Source organism: Apis mellifera, linkage group LG1, assembly GCF_003254395.2.
Source record: "Apis mellifera strain DH4 linkage group LG1, Amel_HAv3.1, whole genome shotgun sequence".
Classification (NCBI taxonomy): Eukaryota; Metazoa; Arthropoda; class Insecta; order Hymenoptera; family Apidae; genus Apis; species Apis mellifera.
The window spans coordinates 27,722,320-27,742,148 of NC_037638.1; the positions used below are offsets into that span (position 1 = coordinate 27,722,320).

The 19,829-nt window shown below is 26.7% G+C and overlaps 3 protein-coding genes across 4 annotated transcripts; 1 reads left to right on the forward strand and 2 right to left on the reverse strand.

Annotated features, from left to right (window-relative positions):
* The first annotated feature begins 47 nt into the window (after positions 1-47).
* On the forward strand, positions 48-8,164 carry LOC727127 (NK-tumor recognition protein). Of its 2 annotated transcripts, none has more exons than XM_026439236.1 (15): positions 48-448; positions 715-914; positions 1,449-1,564; positions 1,685-1,808; positions 1,883-2,093; positions 2,177-2,461; positions 2,552-2,772; positions 2,854-2,982; positions 3,426-3,528; positions 3,622-4,531; positions 4,950-5,543; positions 5,658-5,795; positions 6,671-6,862; positions 6,960-7,105; positions 7,387-8,164. In XM_026439236.1, the coding sequence occupies exons 2-15, from the start codon at positions 846-848 to the stop codon at positions 7,500-7,502; spliced, it is 3,354 nt and encodes a 1,117-aa protein (XP_026295021.1). In that variant the 5' UTR covers positions 48-448; positions 715-845; the 3' UTR covers positions 7,503-8,164. The 2 variants fall into 2 exon arrangements, with proteins under 2 accessions (XP_026295021.1, XP_026295024.1); XM_026439239.1 differs by having other exon boundaries at positions 2,872-2,982.
* Positions 8,165-10,468: 2,304 nt separating this feature from the next.
* Positions 10,469-14,481, reverse strand: LOC409105. Its single transcript, XM_392630.6, has 3 exons — positions 12,913-14,481; positions 12,021-12,485; positions 10,469-11,700 (listed from the first exon to the last, which is right to left on the reverse strand). The coding sequence occupies exons 1-3, from the start codon at positions 13,200-13,202 to the stop codon at positions 11,403-11,405; spliced, it is 1,053 nt and encodes a 350-aa protein (XP_392630.2). The 5' UTR covers positions 13,203-14,481; the 3' UTR covers positions 10,469-11,402.
* Positions 14,482-14,974: 493 nt separating this feature from the next.
* On the reverse strand, positions 14,975-17,448 carry LOC727116. The gene is made up of 2 exons (XM_001122830.4): positions 17,253-17,448; positions 14,975-16,421 (listed from the first exon to the last, which is right to left on the reverse strand). The coding sequence occupies exons 1-2, from the start codon at positions 17,328-17,330 to the stop codon at positions 15,291-15,293; spliced, it is 1,209 nt and encodes a 402-aa protein (XP_001122830.2). The 5' UTR covers positions 17,331-17,448; the 3' UTR covers positions 14,975-15,290.
* Between the last annotated feature and the right edge of the window lie 2,381 nt (positions 17,449-19,829).

Consider the following 19,829-nt stretch of genomic DNA (forward strand, 5'->3'; position numbering starts at 1 on the left):
TGTGTGAAAAATTTCTTATAAAATTTCATAAGTAGTTATTTAGTGATTGGTAGACAGCGTTGCAAAGACACGCTATTCGCGTTGTATTATATAAAAATAATTTATGAAACGATATTTTATAGATGACATTATATTTTATACTAATCCGAAAAATACCAACAGTGATTTAATATAATTTTAAATTGACTTTTATTAATTCATCGGTAATTAGGAGGCGTGGCATTTTATGTAGCTCCGTATGCTTTGTACTCGCGTTTGGACACGTGCGCTTATGATATGTATGCCATGTCATATGTATATACGCGCGTGTAGAAGCATGTTTCGAATCTAACAAAGAAACTTATAATATAGTTAAATGTGATGATAATATAATATCAAAAACATTAAAAATTAAACTTTTATTAAATCACTATATCGCATTACTACGGACAAAGTATAATTTCATAATGTAAGTGTATCTAAATTGTTCATTTACAATTCTGTATCATTTCATTTGACAATTTGATTCTTATCGATTGTTCATATTTATACGAACGGTAATTAATTGTAAACTTTGTATTTTCTACTATAAAATTTAACTGTTAACGATTTTAGATATTTATTTCAAAATAAAACGCAATATTAGTTTGTATATTCATTTTATATCAAAATTCGAGTTATGTTATGTATGTGTCAAATATAACCTCAAATAAACGCGTGGTTGTTTGGTTACAGTATATGAAGTATTATAATTATTCTGTTATTTTCAATTACGGATTGGTGTGCGAGCTGCAAGATAAATTTTTATTAAATCACTATATCGCATTATTACGGACAAAGTATTATATATTATTGAATATTGTGACATGGAAACTGGATATTTAAATTTTCACGATGAAGAACAATTTCCTGATTTTTCATTATCTTTGGAACAGGTAACAAATTTATTAAATTTTTGTTAAATATAACGAATATTTCCATAATTTCTTGTATTTAAATTTTGTTTATTTACATTTTTATTTATAATATATCAGCAATAATATTTATATAACAATGTATTAGAATATTATAATGTATTATAATATTTTCTTTCATTTGTATTTAAATTTTTATTTCGATATTACGATTACAATGATATTCTAGTAATATCGATGTAGATATTTTAATTAACATTATTAAATTTTAATTAATCTTTACTTATAATTATATATAATATTATTCTTTGGATTCGTCTTTTAAATATGCAATTAATTTTTTTTTATAAATTTAATTATAAATATAAATTTTATAAATATTAAATTATGATCTTATATCTAGAACTTAATATTGCTATTATAAAAAAAAAATAAATTTCATAAAAGCTTACAAAATCTAAAAATATAAAAATGTAAAAAATAAATGTAATAATATATCATTAATATTATTAATATATTACATATAATAATATATGTTATCCTATGTTTTAATAGAATTTAATGGAAAAACCTCAAGATTTATTAATGCATATGGTTGAAAATGATTTTGATTATATGGAAACGCATCTTGATATCACAAATTCTGATAGATTGTGGAATAAAGAACACGAGTAAGTAAAATATTATTATTATTAATGCGTTATAAACTTAAAATTTAATCAATTAATAATAATTTTACGATTTAAAATAAATTTTATAATTGTATAAAATTTAATATTTTATAATTTCAGACATAATGAGGATATGGATGAAATGTCAATTTCAGAAATTTCTAATATTTCTAAAATTGATAGTATTAAAGAAGATTTTGCAAAAGTTCTTACGGATTGGCATGAACATATCGGTTATTTACAGGTTTCACTAATTCTTTGGTTCGTTAAATTTATTATTTTTAACGATCCAATTTGTCATTCAGAATTTTGTTTCAGACTTCAGACATGGATGAATATATGGATATTATAGGATTAAGTATGAATGGAACAGATAAAAGAAACTTTTGTACTTCAGAAAGTCTACTTCAAGATGAACAAGCAATACATAGCTTAGAATCTAATTTTCTTATAATGAAACAAGAAGATTTAGAAAAAGAATCTCTTCACATTAATCAGAGCACATCCGGTTTGAAAAGCACCGATAAAGGCATAATAGATTTATAATTTATTTAATAAGTTTTTCATTCATTCAATAAATATTTTTATGATTATATAAATCTTTTTTTATAGAGTACATAACAGAAAATAATTCATATCATAAAATTGGTGATTTTATGAAAAATGATAATAAAAAATTAGAAACAGAAGTTAAATCATTGTTAATAGAGTCTGAACATTTAAAAAAGCAAAAAAAGAACATACATAAATATGATAGTATAGGAATCAATATAAGTACAAATGTACTAGCAAAGCAAAAAAAGAAAAAAAGAGAAAAATGCTTACAGCGCAAAAAAGATACACGAAACGATAATAATAAATCTGATCAAGATAATAAATCTGATAATCAATTACCAGGTATTTTATTAAAACAAAATTTATACGTAAATATTTATTTATAAAAATTATTTATAAGTTCATTATATTGATTTTCTTTTTTATCAAAAGTTTTGGAAGCAGGAGATGTTAAAAGTTTATTAGAACAATTTGAAGCTTCTGAAAGTACTTTAGTATCAAATTATCCATCTGTCAGAATAAATAGGGAATATGGATTGGATACATCTACAAAATCTAATGAAATTCAACAATGCATAAAGCAATCTCAAATTTCAAATTTACATAAAAATATTAGAGATGCTTTACCAAAAGAAGTTGTTGAAAATATAAAGGTAATATAACTAATTAGTATAGTAAAGAAATATTTAGAATAAAAATAAAGATAAAATTCATTAAATTGTATCATATATTAGACATCTGCACGTAAAAAGGTGATTTCAGTAATACCAGCAATGCCTAATATTCAAAATACTGGCCGCAGCAATGGAACACGTATGCAGGATGCTGCTGCATCATTGTTTCGAAATAAACTTTTAAAAATAGTTAAGTATAAATAATTTATAATAATATAATAATATATATTTATTATATATATTATTATATATTTATAATAATATATATATTATATATTATTATATATATATAATAAATATATATTATTATATTATTATAAATTATTATATATATGATAATAATAATAATATTCATCTATAGGTAGATATAATTTTAATATATAAAAGAACATATGTGTATAATAAGTATCATTTCGATACTTAGAGAAGAGCTGAATCTAAAACTCTTACCAATTATTTCTTTTGAATTTCATCTCTTTCGTAACAGTAAACAAATAATTTTTTTCACGTACAATAAGATTTATTATCGTTATTATTATTATTATTATAATTGTTGCTATATCGCAAAAAAAATTATAAGTTATTAATCATTATTTAAATAAATTAATATAACGATTATTACATTACATCAGGTGACAAATAATACACAAAATAAGACTATCGATGGTGGACTAGTTCAACTGGATCATGATTATTGTAGTACTAATTCTTCAATTAGTAATTTAGATAGCAACAGTGAGTATGAAAATATGGTTTACCGCTACTAAAAAAATTATATTTGTTAAAAAAAAAAAATAATGACCAACTATTTATCACATTATTATATAGCATATGAAAAACAATCGTTTTCATCGCATAGAAATATTATAAAAAATAAGGAGTATTCGACCGAAAGTAATTCAAAGAAGGATAGCGGTTTGGAATCAGGAGAAGCAAGTGATAACAGTGAAGAACAAGCAGGAGTTACAACAGTTAATGATATTCAAGTTAACAAATCTATGAAAGAATCACAAAATGAAACAAATTGTCGAAAGGAAGCATTAGCAAATGAAAAAAATTCTCACAAAATTAATATTTCAAATAATACTTCAAATTGTGTTATTTCTCATAGACAAAATATATCTACAAATAATTCAATATCTCAAATGAAAATGCATTCAGCTCTAACAACAAATATTTTGCAAATACAAGACGTTGTAAGTAAAACAAAATCTATAAAAACAGGAAATCAGAGAATAAAACAAATGGTTTCTGTATTAAAAAAACCTAATATACAAGCACCTATTGTTAAAGTTATTCCTAACGAAAGTATAATAACTACTACTAATAGCTTACACGATAAAGTTCAGAATATTATTGTTCAAAACAATGAAAAAACATGTTCAGAAAAAGATGAAAAAAGACCTCCTCGTAAAAAATTAAATTTAGCAGAATACAGAAGTAGAAGAGAACAAAATCGTAGCGACAATAGTAGAACAAATTCACCAGTGCAACCTATGAAACTAATATATGTTCATCACGCTTCCACTACAACTGAACCAATTAAAGATGATCCTCAAAATTTAATTTGGTCAGAAAGAGAAATTGTGTCAGTTTTGAAACCAAAACAAGATATAGATGAGAAAAAAGTTTGTCCAAAACCTTCCACTTGTGAAATAGGGATTCAAACTTATGAAACAGTATTTGAATTTCCTCCAAAGTCTTTAATCGATGTTGATGAGAGGCATAAGCAACAAAGGTAAAAAAAATATTTTTATTCAATTTGATGTCATTTTTATAATAAATGTGTATTATATAATTTATATATGAAATTATTAATTTTCATTTTTACATTCAATTTTATTTTTTTATCGTCCAAAAAATATTTAATATTTAAACAATTTCGTATTTTTTATCATTGCATTTATATGAATATTATATATGAAAATGGAAAATATTAATATAAATGATTAACATCGATATAATTGATTAATAGATCCTACGTCTTTCAATTATTGTTTTAAGTATAATAATAAATTTAAAAATATATGTATATTTGTTTAATAAATATCTATATTAAATTTAAAAAATAGAAGTTAACAACAAACAAATTAATTTTTTTTTACACGAAATAAATAATCAATAATCTGTATTTCTATAAACTTCATAATTTTCAGGAATAATAACGTGCAAGATAAAAGTCAACGATCTTATAAAAATCATGGAATTAGTTCTAATTTGAGTCGATCTAGATCAAGAAGTAATAGTAAAAGCAGAAGCAGGAGCAGAAGTAGTACTAATCGAAGTAGATCTCGTAAACGCAATAATACAGGTCATCGAAAAATAAGTCGGCGTAGCTCCGTTAGCTCAAATAGTACTTGGTCATCACGATCACGATCTCGATCACGATCACGATCACGATCACGGTCACGGTCACGGTCACGATCACGGTCACGATCACGGTCACGATCACGATCACGATCGCAATCGCGGTCACGATCACGGTCACGGTCACGATCACGGTCACGGTCACGGTCACGATCACGATCACGATCACGATTGCGTTTACGTTCACGTTCACGTTCACGTTCACGTTTACGTTTACGTTCACGTTCACGTTCACGTTCACGTTCACGTTCACGTTTACGTTTACGTTTACGTCCTCGTTCACGTTCGGATACAAGATCTACTTTCAGTTCAGGATCGAGATATTCACGATCACGTTCTAGATCAAGATCTCAATCATCTTCTCGATATTCTAGTTGTTCTAGGTAAATAATTAAAAATTATTTATATAAAATTTTAATAAATAATTGATTAATTATTAGATTTAGTTTGATCAATTATTAGCTTTAGCTTAGAAAAAAATATAAAAATATTTATAGGTCATCGTCTCGTTCAAATTTCGGAAGGAATAAATGGTCAAGAAGGAGAAGAAGACAAGAAAGAAGATATCATACAAGTTATGATAGACATAGGCAATATTCTATGGGCAATTATCATAATTATAGGGATTGGAGAAGGTAAATAATTTAAAATATTTTTTAAAATTAAAAAAAACTAGAAAGAAGCAGTAAAAAAAAAAGTAAAAATTGCTAATTATTCATAAAAAAAAAAGCATAATTTATCCTACATTCTTTCTAAGTTATATTTTCATGTTCTAAGAATTAATTTATAATATTTTGCTATTTTTAAAAAAATTTTTATACGTTGAAATTAAAATTGAGACATTACAATTTTAGAATTATCGGTATGTACAATTATATGAATTTGTACCTTATTATATAAAATTATATAAACGTATTTATTTATAGTATATAATATAAAATAAGCTTTATTTAAAATTATATATATAATAAATTTTCTTCATCTTTCTTTTTGGATTCATAAATTGAATTATAAAATAATAACATAAATATTTTTATTCATTTTGGACAAAGCGAATGAATTTAAGATTCGAAACGATGTGTATATATCTATATTTCTTTAAAAAAATTATTTAATTTTTGAAACTTTATAATCATTTAACTTTATAAAATTTTCGAGGAAAATTAAATTAATATCAGAAAGATAAAAATAAAGATTTCTCAATTAACAGGTAATTATAAATCATTTAAAAGAGATATATATATATATAATTGTATGATTTTTCTTCAGGAAGTTCTGACAATTCAAGAATTTCATTTAATTTGAAAATTTAATGATCCTTTAATCATCTTTTTATTTTGAATTATATCGCAATTTTTTATTCAAAACTTCTTTCAAAAACTTCTTTTAAACTTAATTTTTATACGATCGAAAAACTGATAAACTCCTTGTACAAAGTCATTTATGTATTAAATTTTGTGCACTTATATATACCATATATATTTATTATATATATACATATATTTATCAGATCACCTCCAACTTCGTATCGGCGATCCTATCCTGAAAATTGGTACGATCGAGAGAAACAAAAACAAGTAGAAGAGCGAAGAGTGATTTATGTTGGACGCTTGGATGAAGGAATCACTAAAGCTGATTTACGTAGAAGATTCGAAACTTTTGGTCCCGTAGTAGATATTAGTGTACATTTTCGTGAGCATGGGTAATTTTTTCATATTTTGTTTTATTATTTTGATATTTTATTATTTTCATAAAAACATAACGAATTTATATTATGAATTATCCTTCGTTTATTTTAGCGATAATTACGGTTTCGTAACTTTTGCTTATAAAAACGATGCCTACGAGGCTGTGGAGCACGGTAACGACGATCCAAGTTTACCAAGATACGATTTATGTTTCGGAGGTCGTCGTGCTTTTTGCAAAGTGAAATATGCCGATCTTGGTACGTATTATATTAAATATTTAACGAAAAAATAATTTATTTAAAAAAAAATTATCTTAACAATTATCTATCGAAAATAATTTTTTATTTTTTTCATATTTCCGATTAAAAATGAAAATTAATTAATTTATTTGATTTTACCAGTATCGAATAAAACGAGAATATAATCAAAGATTTTTAATATCATGAGAATAATTACAAGCAAAGGAAAGATATTTATTTAAAACAAAATCAATATAGCGTGAATTTTAAAATGTACAAATAATATTTTTTTTCGGCAGATGGTATGGCAAGCAGTTCACTTAATAACGGTCACATGTTACAAGATAATGAAGATAACACATTTGATCTTCTATTAAAAGAAGCAAAAGCAAAATTACGTAAAAGAAAGGTTTGACATATGTACTATTTGCTAGTTTTAAATGTAATTTAAAAAATTAGCAAAGATGTCATCAATATCAATATTTGGAACAAAAATAAGTGGAGAGATCTATACTAGTATTTTCCACTAACAGAAATATAGTAAAAGTTACAGAATAATTGTTATAGAGTATAAATAAGTGTTGCAATATCGCACTTGTAATAAAAAATAATAATTAACAGCTGTATTTTTTGAATTAATTGAAAATATCAATAATTTAAATATGTATAGGATTTTGATATTTTCAATAATAATGAAAGTATTAGATCTTTTCTATGTAAAAGTCTGCTTAGTTAAAAATATGTATATGACTCTAATAGATTTTATTTTACTCGTGATTTTTATAAATAATTTATTGAACGTAATACAATTAATTACACACGCTCTCCTGGGTGGACGCATTTAAAGTAGACAAAAATAATTGTAATTTAAAATATTTTAACTTGAAAAATGCATTGAAATCATCATCATCATCATGATAGATATTTGTTCACAATTATTTGTTACGTAAAAAAACGTAACGTTTTCATTTGTCTTCAAAAATATCATGTACCGATCGAAATGAAATGTATCATGGATTAAAAGCTCTCAGAAACTTATATGTTTATATAGAAATACATAAATATATAAACGAAAAATAATTGAATCGGATATATATAATACATTTATCTTATTTTTTAATAATTATAATTTTTAGAATGATTTAAGGTGCGTTTAACGTTAAATGTATAGTACGGTATATACGCGTATTTAAACTTATTTTTACTTAGAATTATTTTTACTTATAATTTAATATATATAGAAATTAATTTTCATATCTCCGTAAATTAAAATCCCATTCACATTTATTATATTATATATTATATAAATTTTTTAATATATTATCACTTTTTACCTTTAAATAGTTTAAAAATAAAATAAACTTTTGTCACATAAGTTTTTATTTTTATATACAAAATAACATTTTGAAAATAATATTTTAATATTCTTTATAAATATATATCATTATTTTTAATAGACATTTTTCCTTGTTAATTTTTCATCCAATATAACAATTAGATTTCAAATTTAATATAAATTTCACGTAGACTAATATCGGATATTTAAAAAAATTTAAAGGTAAGAAATGAAAATATTTATTATAGAATTTTAATTAGATATATTTTATTTTAAGCGGAAATTGATGACTTTAAACATTAAATTTAATAGTTTTATAGATGTAATTAAGTACGATGATGAATTATTGAAAAGAAAAAATTTAAAAATTTATAAGAATGAAATTATAAATTAATAGTTCCTATTATATAATAAAAATATAAATATTTGTTTTCAATTTTGAGAAATATAATAATTTCTCTTCATGATGAAACGTCAATTTTTATATATCCGAATTGTAATAATTTTTATGAAACGTGAGTTGTACTCATGTTGATGAAATATTAACATTTAGTCGGCTAATGTTATAAATGTAATTGTTTATGTATTACTTAATTATATTATAAATTTGACACGATATAATAGATGAATCACAAATTAGAATATTTTTATTTGATAATAAAAATATACAAAAAAGAAGTACCTACGTTTATTGAATTGTGTATTGCCAATCATTATTAAATTCAACATAGATTTTTTTTACATAAATCAAAACATTTTATTAATACATATCAAATTTATTTATTGTATATTTATTACATATATTATCAATATATTTATTATATATATTACAAACGAAAATCGCAAAAATATTTGAACAATTAATCGATAATATTTTACAGATTATCAGATAATAATATTTTTTTGAAATAATTTTTCTTTCGCTTCAAATATATACGAAGTAAAGCATATTGCATTTGTAAAAAACAAATTTAACGATTCTTTCATATAATTTTGAATTTATTTTAAATTTTAATTGGATTATTTAAATTTTATCCTTATATAATTTTAATAGTCGTATCTATCGTTTTATCGTTAATAATAACAATAATTTAAAAAATTTTTTATAAGCACGTAATAAATACGTAATATACATATACACTCTTTTGATCATTTTTTTATGAAAATTGTTTAAACGTATTCATGACTGTAAATCTGTAAGTATAACCTGGTATAGACGATTCCGAGGTGAGATTTAACATTTAACAAAACTTTATATCCTATATTCTAAAATAGTGATCGCATATAAAAAAGATCAAAGTATATATATATATATATATAATTAAAATATACATATATTATTGTATAATTCTGTAAATTAATATGTAAAATATATATATATAAATATGTAGAAAATAGAAAAAAATTTACATTTATATATACATATATATAAATGTAAATATATATAATAAGATACGTATATTTTATCCATAATGTAAAGGCAAGTAATGTCGCAATACTGGTGGTACATAATGGCGCATAAAATTATTTATAACTTGATAAATAAATCACAATCGATATTTTTGCATATAATTTTTGTATTTGTTTCGATATATAATTTCAATCGTTTAAAGATGTCAAAGATTAATGTAAAATAATATACGTTACCACTCCGTATTTAAGAAAAAAATGTGATTATTTAAATATATAAAAAATATATAAGAAATATATACGAAAGAAATGAAATAAATTAACGTTTTGCGTATAATGTACACGTATATGTAATAATTTTATTATTATATAACGTATGTAACAAGCGTTTTATTATATTATATACATATATATAAAATAATTCTATTTTTTTTATATCATTGATTTTTTAATATACAAAGAATTTATTTCAAATAGGTAATTCTTACCACTTCGTCACGTTTTTTTACGTTTTCTTTATTTTTCTAAAATTTGTTAACGTCTAATCTATCGTTACATTTAAATTCTGTATTTTTGAATTTACAAAAAAATATTTGAAATTTTTATGGGAATGAAAAACTAATATTTACACATTATCATTATATTTAGCTGCTTAATTTTTATTTATAAAGTTACATAAAATAGTTAATGTACACAGAAATGGTGTTTAGCATTAAGAGCGTATTCAAAGTGCCATTTTTATAAAAATCTAATAATAATATATCAAGAATAAGTCGAAAAAATTTATTAATCATTATTTTCGATTAGAATTAAATTTTTTTTTATCATAAACAAAAAAAAATCCATCTTTTGTAACATCAAGTTTTGCGAAATTACGTATAATATGTATAATAATAACGAAAAATGATAATAGGTACATTTGTCAAGCGGGAATTTTATAAAATCTCAAAATTAATAGTATTACCTATATAACTTTGCTTAACAGACAACATATAATCGATCTCTCGTAACTATTTAATAAAAAATTCTCGGATATGGAACTTTTCTCATTTATTCGACCTCTTGAACACGCAATATTAATTTGGCATCATCTCGGGACATCCGAGGATACGTATAAGTGACGTCAAGCGTTCGATCGTTTAACGTTTAAATAGTGCATTTTGAAACAAAGTTCGTAAAATTATAATTATACATATATTATAAAAATAATATTTTAAATTGTAAAAGAGTAAATAATTTTTGAATGTTATATTTGTTGCGTGAGAAGTTTGAGTTTTAATATACTTTGATACAAATTTTTTTTTTCCGTATAACACGTACCGTAATTAATGTTAAGCGTAGTGGAAATATTAGTTATAATTGCCCAAGATTATTATACCAGAGATCAAAAGATTTAGCCGGTTAGATATTATTATTACGCCTATATTCATTTTTATTCATTCTCTTCAAATTTTTCAAATTGTCTCTTTTATATAAAATAAAACATTTCTCCGTAACGTATTTCTGAATTTTAACCGTTAATGATCTCTACCGACTAGATCTTTCAGCTTCTAGCAAAATTAACGTAATTTATTCTACACTGTCAACAATAGCAGTATCGTCAAGAGTATGTAGCCAGTTAAAAATCATCATATTTCTTTCGTATTTAGATAATTGATTTCCACGTTCTCTTTCAACATCTTTGATGGTTAAAGCATGATTTCGTTCCTTTTGTCCTAATAACGAAGATCCAGTAGTGCCCGTTGTTCCAGGGACCAGTAACGTAGTTCCGGAAGTTGTTTGCGCTGCACTCGCGACAACCTCCAATTGATCTAAATTAAATTCGCTTTGCGAAAGCCGCTCCAAAGCGCGATATGTTGTTAATAATCTAAAAATTATAATAAATCGGATATTAATTTTTACGTCATTAATCCGTTAATCCAAACGATTTAAAAAATTTACATCGCATTCGATGTTTAAATATCATAAGTTAATTTTAAATATAAATTTTAAATATATAAAAAATTAGAATAAAACTAGATCTTAACGTCATACTTTAAGACGACGATTCTCGATTCTACGAAACATCAACACAATATTTATTTTATCCTTTTACCACGACTAATATTTTTTATACGCTTTATGAAAATAAACTTTAAAAATCAAAACAATTTAATAAAATATAATAAAAAATAAATTCGGACTAACCTTCGGCGTATATAATTTTGGCGAACTTTTTTATTGACAGATCTAACGAAATCAGCTCCTGTGAAAGGTATCGGTGGATGCGATGTAGCAGGAGGTTGTTGAGCCGATTGAGAGGCGGAAGTTTGTTGCTGCTGCTGTTCTTGCATAGCTCCACCATGAGGACTAGGAAGTTGTGACGTATTCGCAACTGGTTCACCAACCGCAACCCACGTACTACACGATCTCGAAGCATGATCAAGTCGTGCATGTTCCAAAAGCAAAGTGTTTCTTTGGGCAGTGTTGAGAGCCAATGTCGATACAGCTGATCGTAAACCGTTCGGGCCCAATATATCTGGACTTGGCAGTTGAGATACGTCACTCGTGCTAAAACTTTTACGAAGACCAAGCGCCGATGAAAGTACTCCACAACTACGAATCAATTCATTTTCTTCCTCAAACCAAAGAATTTCTGGTATATCGGCTGGCCTAAAAAGGTGAAAATAAATATTGAAAATTTAAACTACAAAAATACAATAATTTTTAGATTTCTCTCAGACTTTTATATTTTTATATTTTTAAAATCTCGTAAAATCGAACCATTTCGATATAAAATCTTGTTATCTCTATCCTACGAACGATTAATTTTCTAATTTCATCATGCTTATCGCGATACAACATTTTTTTTATTCGAATTTTAATAAGGTGTATCGATTCCTGTATAATACACGTAACGTTAGGTCGATCCTTTAAATAAAAATAAAAAAATAGAAAAAATAATATAGAACGCTTTTCTTACACACGACAATAACGTACATATATTCGTGAAACACTTTTGAAAGAATTCTCGATACTAAAAAATTGAAATAAAAAAATATAAAAATGTCGATTAAGACTTATTCATCGTAATACATACCTGTTACTTTGGATCTGACGAGAATCAGGTTTAGGCGATGGGCCACGACCAGTTAAATGTACATCGGTATACGATTTAAAAGTAACCAGTCTATTAACCCCTCGCAACTCACTCGCTATCGAAGATACGCTAAATAGAGAAAGGTCAGTTGTAACACTCTCATGACTGGGAGATCGCAACATTCGTGGTGTAACTTGGAGCGCTGGACACTGCGTATCCGTTAAGCTATTACAGCATTGCGTAGAAGCAGGCGGTGGTATCGGCGATGCCGGTTTTTTACTTTCGGACATTTTTCTATCTTTCAATGTTTTCAACTGTTGGAACTTTTTTCGTAAAATATGAAAAATTTTATATTATTATATTCATCGTTCGTCGTCATTCTTAACTCAATGTCACAGTTCTTCATAATTTCTTAATGATTTTTCTTTCCAATTTTTATTTATATATATGTATATATATATATCAGTAAAACAACGAATTCTTCATCAACTTTGAATCTTTAAAATTTCATTAAAATATATATCTCCATTGTTTTCGGAGTCACAAATCTTTCTTTCAATACTTGACATTGAAAAATGGTTTTCAAACAATTATCGATTTTCAAAAATTTTTTTATCGTTTCGCAACATTACTAAAATTAATATTATATTATATTCGAATCATCAAACAAATTAATTTCAGATTCTTTTCCATACCGCATTCGAACAGCGATCCGATTCTTTAATACAGACATATCTTATGATATTTTTACATATTATTTATCGTATTTATAATTATCTTTCAAAACGAAGAAGAGTCGTCTCATTTTAAACGACAGATCTGCAATTACCTCGTAACATACATATGTATATGCTTTCTTAGATGTTGCTCCGATAGTTTTTCAGCGTTTTCTATGGACGTGTTTTTCGTTCTTCTCTTCTCGTACTTCTTATTTAATATTTGATAAACACAAGAGAGTAAACACAACGAATAACGTAAACACGAGAAAAACGAGAGATAAGATTTATAATTATATAAACAGATTCGAAATATAAAAGGATCGAACGATGATTACTTCTTCCGGGCTATGGTCGGCGGTCAAGTCGAGGTCGCTCACTGCACAGGCGTCGATCGATAGAAACAAGGAAAGCCACCCTTGCAAACTCTATACCAATGACACGGAACATACAATATACAAAGTTTGATTACGTTGCGTTCTTAAAATGTTAAATTTCGATATAATCGTTAATCGTCGAAAGAAAGGAGGGGAAGGAGGAGAGACGAGATAATACAGCACAAACGCAAGATATTAACCGATTAGTAATAACGTTATTTTATCTTTTAAATATAATCGGTATCACGATTATCGACTCGATTTATTTTTGCACGCGTGTTCCTCTATATCCACATTATCCATCCATATCTCATCGGAAATTAGTCAAATTCGGATTTAAGTACATAAGTATACGACATTATATTCTTTATTTTTAATAATTTGTATAACGAACAATGGTTCTTTTTTACTCATTTATCAATCGTATCAAGTTACGAGATTTTCCGTATACGTGTAATTTCGTATAATTCGACAATTACCATTTTACCAAACGATCGTCGAATCGAAAAATGATGTTTTCACGTAAAAAAAAATCGAAACAACGGTGCATTATGCAACAAAAGAATAATTTTTTTTTTCGAGATAAGTATTCTTGTTATAAAATTTCAATCTCTCATTTCCTTTTTTTTTTTCAACGAAACAGGATTCGTGCAAAACAGTGCAAAACCGTTGTTTCAATTCACTCGTTAGAAAATTTTTGAACGATTCTTTTCAAATATACGAATGTATTTAAGTTTAGTTTCTCGATTCGCACGATTCAATACCGATAATTTATTAATTATCAAGTAATAATTTGCGCAAGTATTCATTCGATCACTCCGAATCATGCACACACGTTAACACTCATTAATAATAATACGTGGCAAAAGAATCGAAATTTTTTCAAAAATTTTTTCAATAAACGAATAAGATGATAAAGAGTAAAGTATCGGATAACCGGATATATAAATAGGAGAAAAACTTAGGAGCTATCTTTAATAATTAATTATTTTATTCACACAACTTACATCACTTGAAATTTTTTACACGAAATTCTTATTTGGCGATCAAAGAAATAAACGAAATAAATATTCGTTTTCCTTCATTTATCTCCTTCGTTAAATTTATAAAAAAATTCGTACAAAATATTTAATATCAATTCCGAATAAATATATATAATTTATTTACTTAATTTTATTAATTTTTGCTAGTTTAACAGTTTATAATTTATCTTATAATTAATTCAAATAAATAATCTTGCAAAATTTTTTACATTTATTTATATTCGATAAAAAAAATATTTATATCAATCGAACTTGATTCGAGGAATATAAAGCAGCTTTCTACGATCAACAATATCATCCAGAGAATTTAAGTCTGGTAAAACCGATGGTAATCGAAAATGAATATTGGACCACATCGTTCGAGTAGAATTTCCAATCCGAGACCATTCTTTAACATTTTGCACGGGAGTATAATAAGTTTCCGTCGTCGTCGAATATCCTGGATAATACGGATCATATTCTAACTCGTTCGGTATCAAAGGTTTTAAAGATAACGTTAAAGCGTATACAGGTAATTCCGTAGTAGCCAAGGGAATATTCGCCATCGTAGCAGTACCGGTCGTAGTAGGAAGAATTTTCGTATTTCTTTGAATAGATTTCAATGTTTCCAAATATGGATAATTTCTATAATTTATAGAAGATAATTTCAAAAAATTATCAGTATTTTTGTCAGGTTGATAACCCTTTGCATTATTCTCTCGAGCATGAGATAACGTATACGAAGACACTTTCAGGAGATTATACACAGCGTCGTTCATTTTTTGTTGCGAATAATTTCTTTGGTTAAGCGTGGATTTCTCGTTACGTTTATCCTTGTCGTAAAAACTTTGGATTCGAATAGAAAAACTTTCATTTTTCTTTAAACCATTTTTATCATATTCATCAATCATATAACGCGTTCCGGCATTCGTCTCAAAATTAGTAGTGACATTATTATAATTGGACGGATAAAACGAATCAATCGCCTTATTTTCAATAGTTTTATCCAGATTTTTGAACAATCGATCAGAATTAGGGATAAATTTATATCCTACTTCATTATTCGTTTTCATCAATCGCGTCATAGGGAAAGAAGGAAAAAGAGATCGACTCTTATCCTTTGAATAAGAAGAATCATCATCCTTGGTTTCCTCCGGTTTCTCATTATATTCTTTCAGAGTAGAGGAAATAGGTTTTTCACAATGCACAAGATGAGCATGATCGCATATCAAAGCATCTTGTCGAAAAGCAGTTTCTTCCGGGCAATGATAAGTAAATTTATTCCCATATTCATCACAGGTATAATATATTTTACAACCAGCATCCGTATCCGCATAAAACCCAGCAGTTCGGTTTAAGCAGGAGAAACTCACCTTTACAGAGTTTACAATATTCTGAAAAACAGTCAAAGTTACAATCAATTAATCTTTATCCATTAAAATTTAAAATTAATACTCGTTACATTCATCCTTAATTTTTTATAACGTTTAGCACAGGTATAACACAAATTCTGCATTTCGCAAATTTCATCGTTATATCATTCCTATCGAGCAACCTATCACAATTATTAATTCTCAGTTCTTACAGAAACAAGAAATAATCGAATCATAATTTTTTTCTTTCCGGTAGAAAATAATATTTTACTCGATAAGAAAAACGATTAAAAACCGAAAATGCTTAAAAGTTTGTCAATCAATTTTATAAATATTCGGTTGAATTTTACGTTTCTGCAATCAACGTATCACGTACGTACGCAGCGAAGATAATAAAGATTATTACGCATTTCTCTATACAAGATATAGCTACGTACAATATAGATTTTACGATTTTAAGAAAAAAAAAAAAAAATGAAAAACGCGTACGTATATCAAAAGATTAATACGCTTCTAAATGTTCATATTTTAAATATTAAATCGCGTTAAAAATCTTTACTACAAAAAATAAAGAAAACAGTTAAATCGTATAATTCAAAACACCGCATTATAACAAATATTTAAAATATTTTATATCATCTTAGAAACTTTATTCGAGACACGTATTTACGTTATTTATCAAAAATCTTAATTACGAAATGTAAATTAAGAAATAGAATCATTTTTTTTTTCAACTTTTCGAAACAACAATGTTTCTTTATCGATTGAAATTTTGACGTAAAAAACAACGACGATACAAAACAAATTTAAGAAAGTTTACTTTACAACCTAACCAACATTTCTATTACTTACAAATATCTCGGATTGAATACATAGAATAAACATCACGCAACGAAAAATAATTTTCCAAATCCATACGAAACGTATCATTTTAATAATTATATAAATTAAAATTATATATTTTTGAAAGAAATTGTAAAAACAATAATTTATCTTCACGAATACCAGCGTTCACATACTACGGACATATTGGAAACTCGCGAGAAAACGAACGACATAGACCAATCTCCAAGTCATAGACGAGGCAGAGAATAGAAGTAACATTCGATAGAATTTTTTGTATCGTTCATCGCCGAAAAGAAATTTCGCGGGGCAATACGCAAGCAAGAGGGGAGGTCCTTCGCTAAGACCGGTATTCGAAATTCGTTCAATTTAACGCGTTTAATTTCTTAAAAACAAACGATCAGATTTTTTATGAACCATAGATTGGATATTCTACAGATAGGCCGATGTAACGAAATTGGGTTATCGGGTACTCGACTACCATTGCAACAAAGATCGTGGAAACATCCGAATAAGCAGCATTTATTTGCAATAACGTTCGTGCGCACAACTTGGAATCGAAAATCGTTTAACAACATCTCAGAAATTAATAAATATTCGAAGCTAAAATTTTTTTGCTTAAGGTTTCTCGTCTTTTTTCTCCATTAATTCAAAATTTCGTTTCCCCTCGTATCATTCCGGACGCGCTAATTTCTTTTTCTTTTTTTAAATTTATCATATTTTCTAATTTTTATTTTTGGAATTTGACTCATGACTAATACGATCAAACGGTATTTTAATTTTAACTCTTGATATCTTGATATCGGAAATATAAAAGAAAAAAAATACGTAAATCGAAAGCGAAATAAAAGAAAGGAATCGGATGATTCGAGATTTTTGTTTAATTCATCTATTTTAATTATTATAATTCTTTCCTTTCTTTCTTTATATTTAGATTCGATTCGTTTCGTTCTTTATTTTATCATATCCTCGTATTCGACGACAATTTGATTCTTCATTTTACCAATTTAGATAATTTTAATTATATTTTTATACACATAAATTTTACATATCTTATTTATTCAACGATCATTTACATTTTAATATTTTACTTAATATATCGTATATCGATAAAACATATATTATTCGAAGAAAGGAATACGTCCGTTTCGTTTCGTGTTCGGAAATCGACTACGTTTAATCGATACGCGTACAACAACAATCGAAGGAACACGTTCGTTTCGTTCCGTATTCGGAAACAGACTACGTTTAATCGATACGTATACAATAACAATCGACGCGCCGCGATTTACGTTCCCTATAATATTCACTATAATATTTCTAAAATTATTAATTTTTAATTCACTTTATTAATTTATCGATCGTTATCACGATGCTTTTTTTCCATTATCAATTTATAAGATTTACAAAAAGGTTCAACGATATTTTTTCTTTTATTTTAATTTTTTGATCATTTTCGTTGAATTATCGTTCGAATTATATCGTAATTACGAGTATCGTAAATCTATTTGATCGTCAAAATTTAGTTACGCTTTTTTTTTTCATATCTTTTATACATTTTCGACGAATTTATCGTTCTTTTTCCCCTCTTATTATTCGCTGCGCTTTAATATATATTTAATACAAAATTATAACGATAATAATTAATAATTTTAATCGAATTACTGTATTTCTTTTCTCGATCTTTTCGTTCGTATTTATGATTTTTGTTTTAATTTTCGGTACAATTTTGAACGATTGCTTTTTCTTTTGGAACAGAGGAATTTTTACCGGAACACGGACGAAGTAAAAAAAAAAAAATGCGATGACAGTTAAATTTCTTAGAAGAGACACCGAAAAATAGATAGAATTGGAAATTCAAAGGAAGTTACGGATGGATAAATCGTCAGATCGAACATCGCCAAACGACGCATCAACGATAGACGGTTCGATTCTTATAATACGGAGTTTAATTCTTTTTTTGAATAAAAACGTTTTTTCCAGCGACGAAACGACGAAATACGATTCGGAAAGACAAAAGAAAATAAAAATTAAAAAAAAATCGCGAAAAGCGTTCTCGAGTACCTTAAATAGTCAAAAATTAAAATTTTTCGGCAGAGGGGCTGTGGCTAAGTCGGAACGCTGCTTCTTCCGCACGCGGAAAGACTCGGGTTCGAGACTCGCTTCTCGACTCGAGTTTTTTTCGCGAGCGACGGACAACTTCCGAACTTGCCACGAGGGAATGACCCTCGGTGTCTTTCTCCCGCTACGGACTTGGGAAGTCCCTCTCAGGTCTAGGGGGTTTTTCACCCAGGAGACCACTCTCTCCGGTCCGGGGGGTGTCCCCCGGGCCGGACACGAATTTTGCAGGAGGCACCGGCGGAGGTTAGACGGGGAGGGCTATATCATCGGGGTCACTCTTACCGGCTTTTGCTCCCGGGAAGCGGGAGCGGGTTTCGTGGCTACTCCCGAAGCGAGATTATCAACTTAATGGCGCGGAAAAGTATCGGATGTCCAGCGGTAATACGAGAAAACTGTCGGCACGTATTAGAAATTAAAGAAGCGGAAAATAGAAAGAAGAAAAGAGAAAAGGACTATAAGAAACAA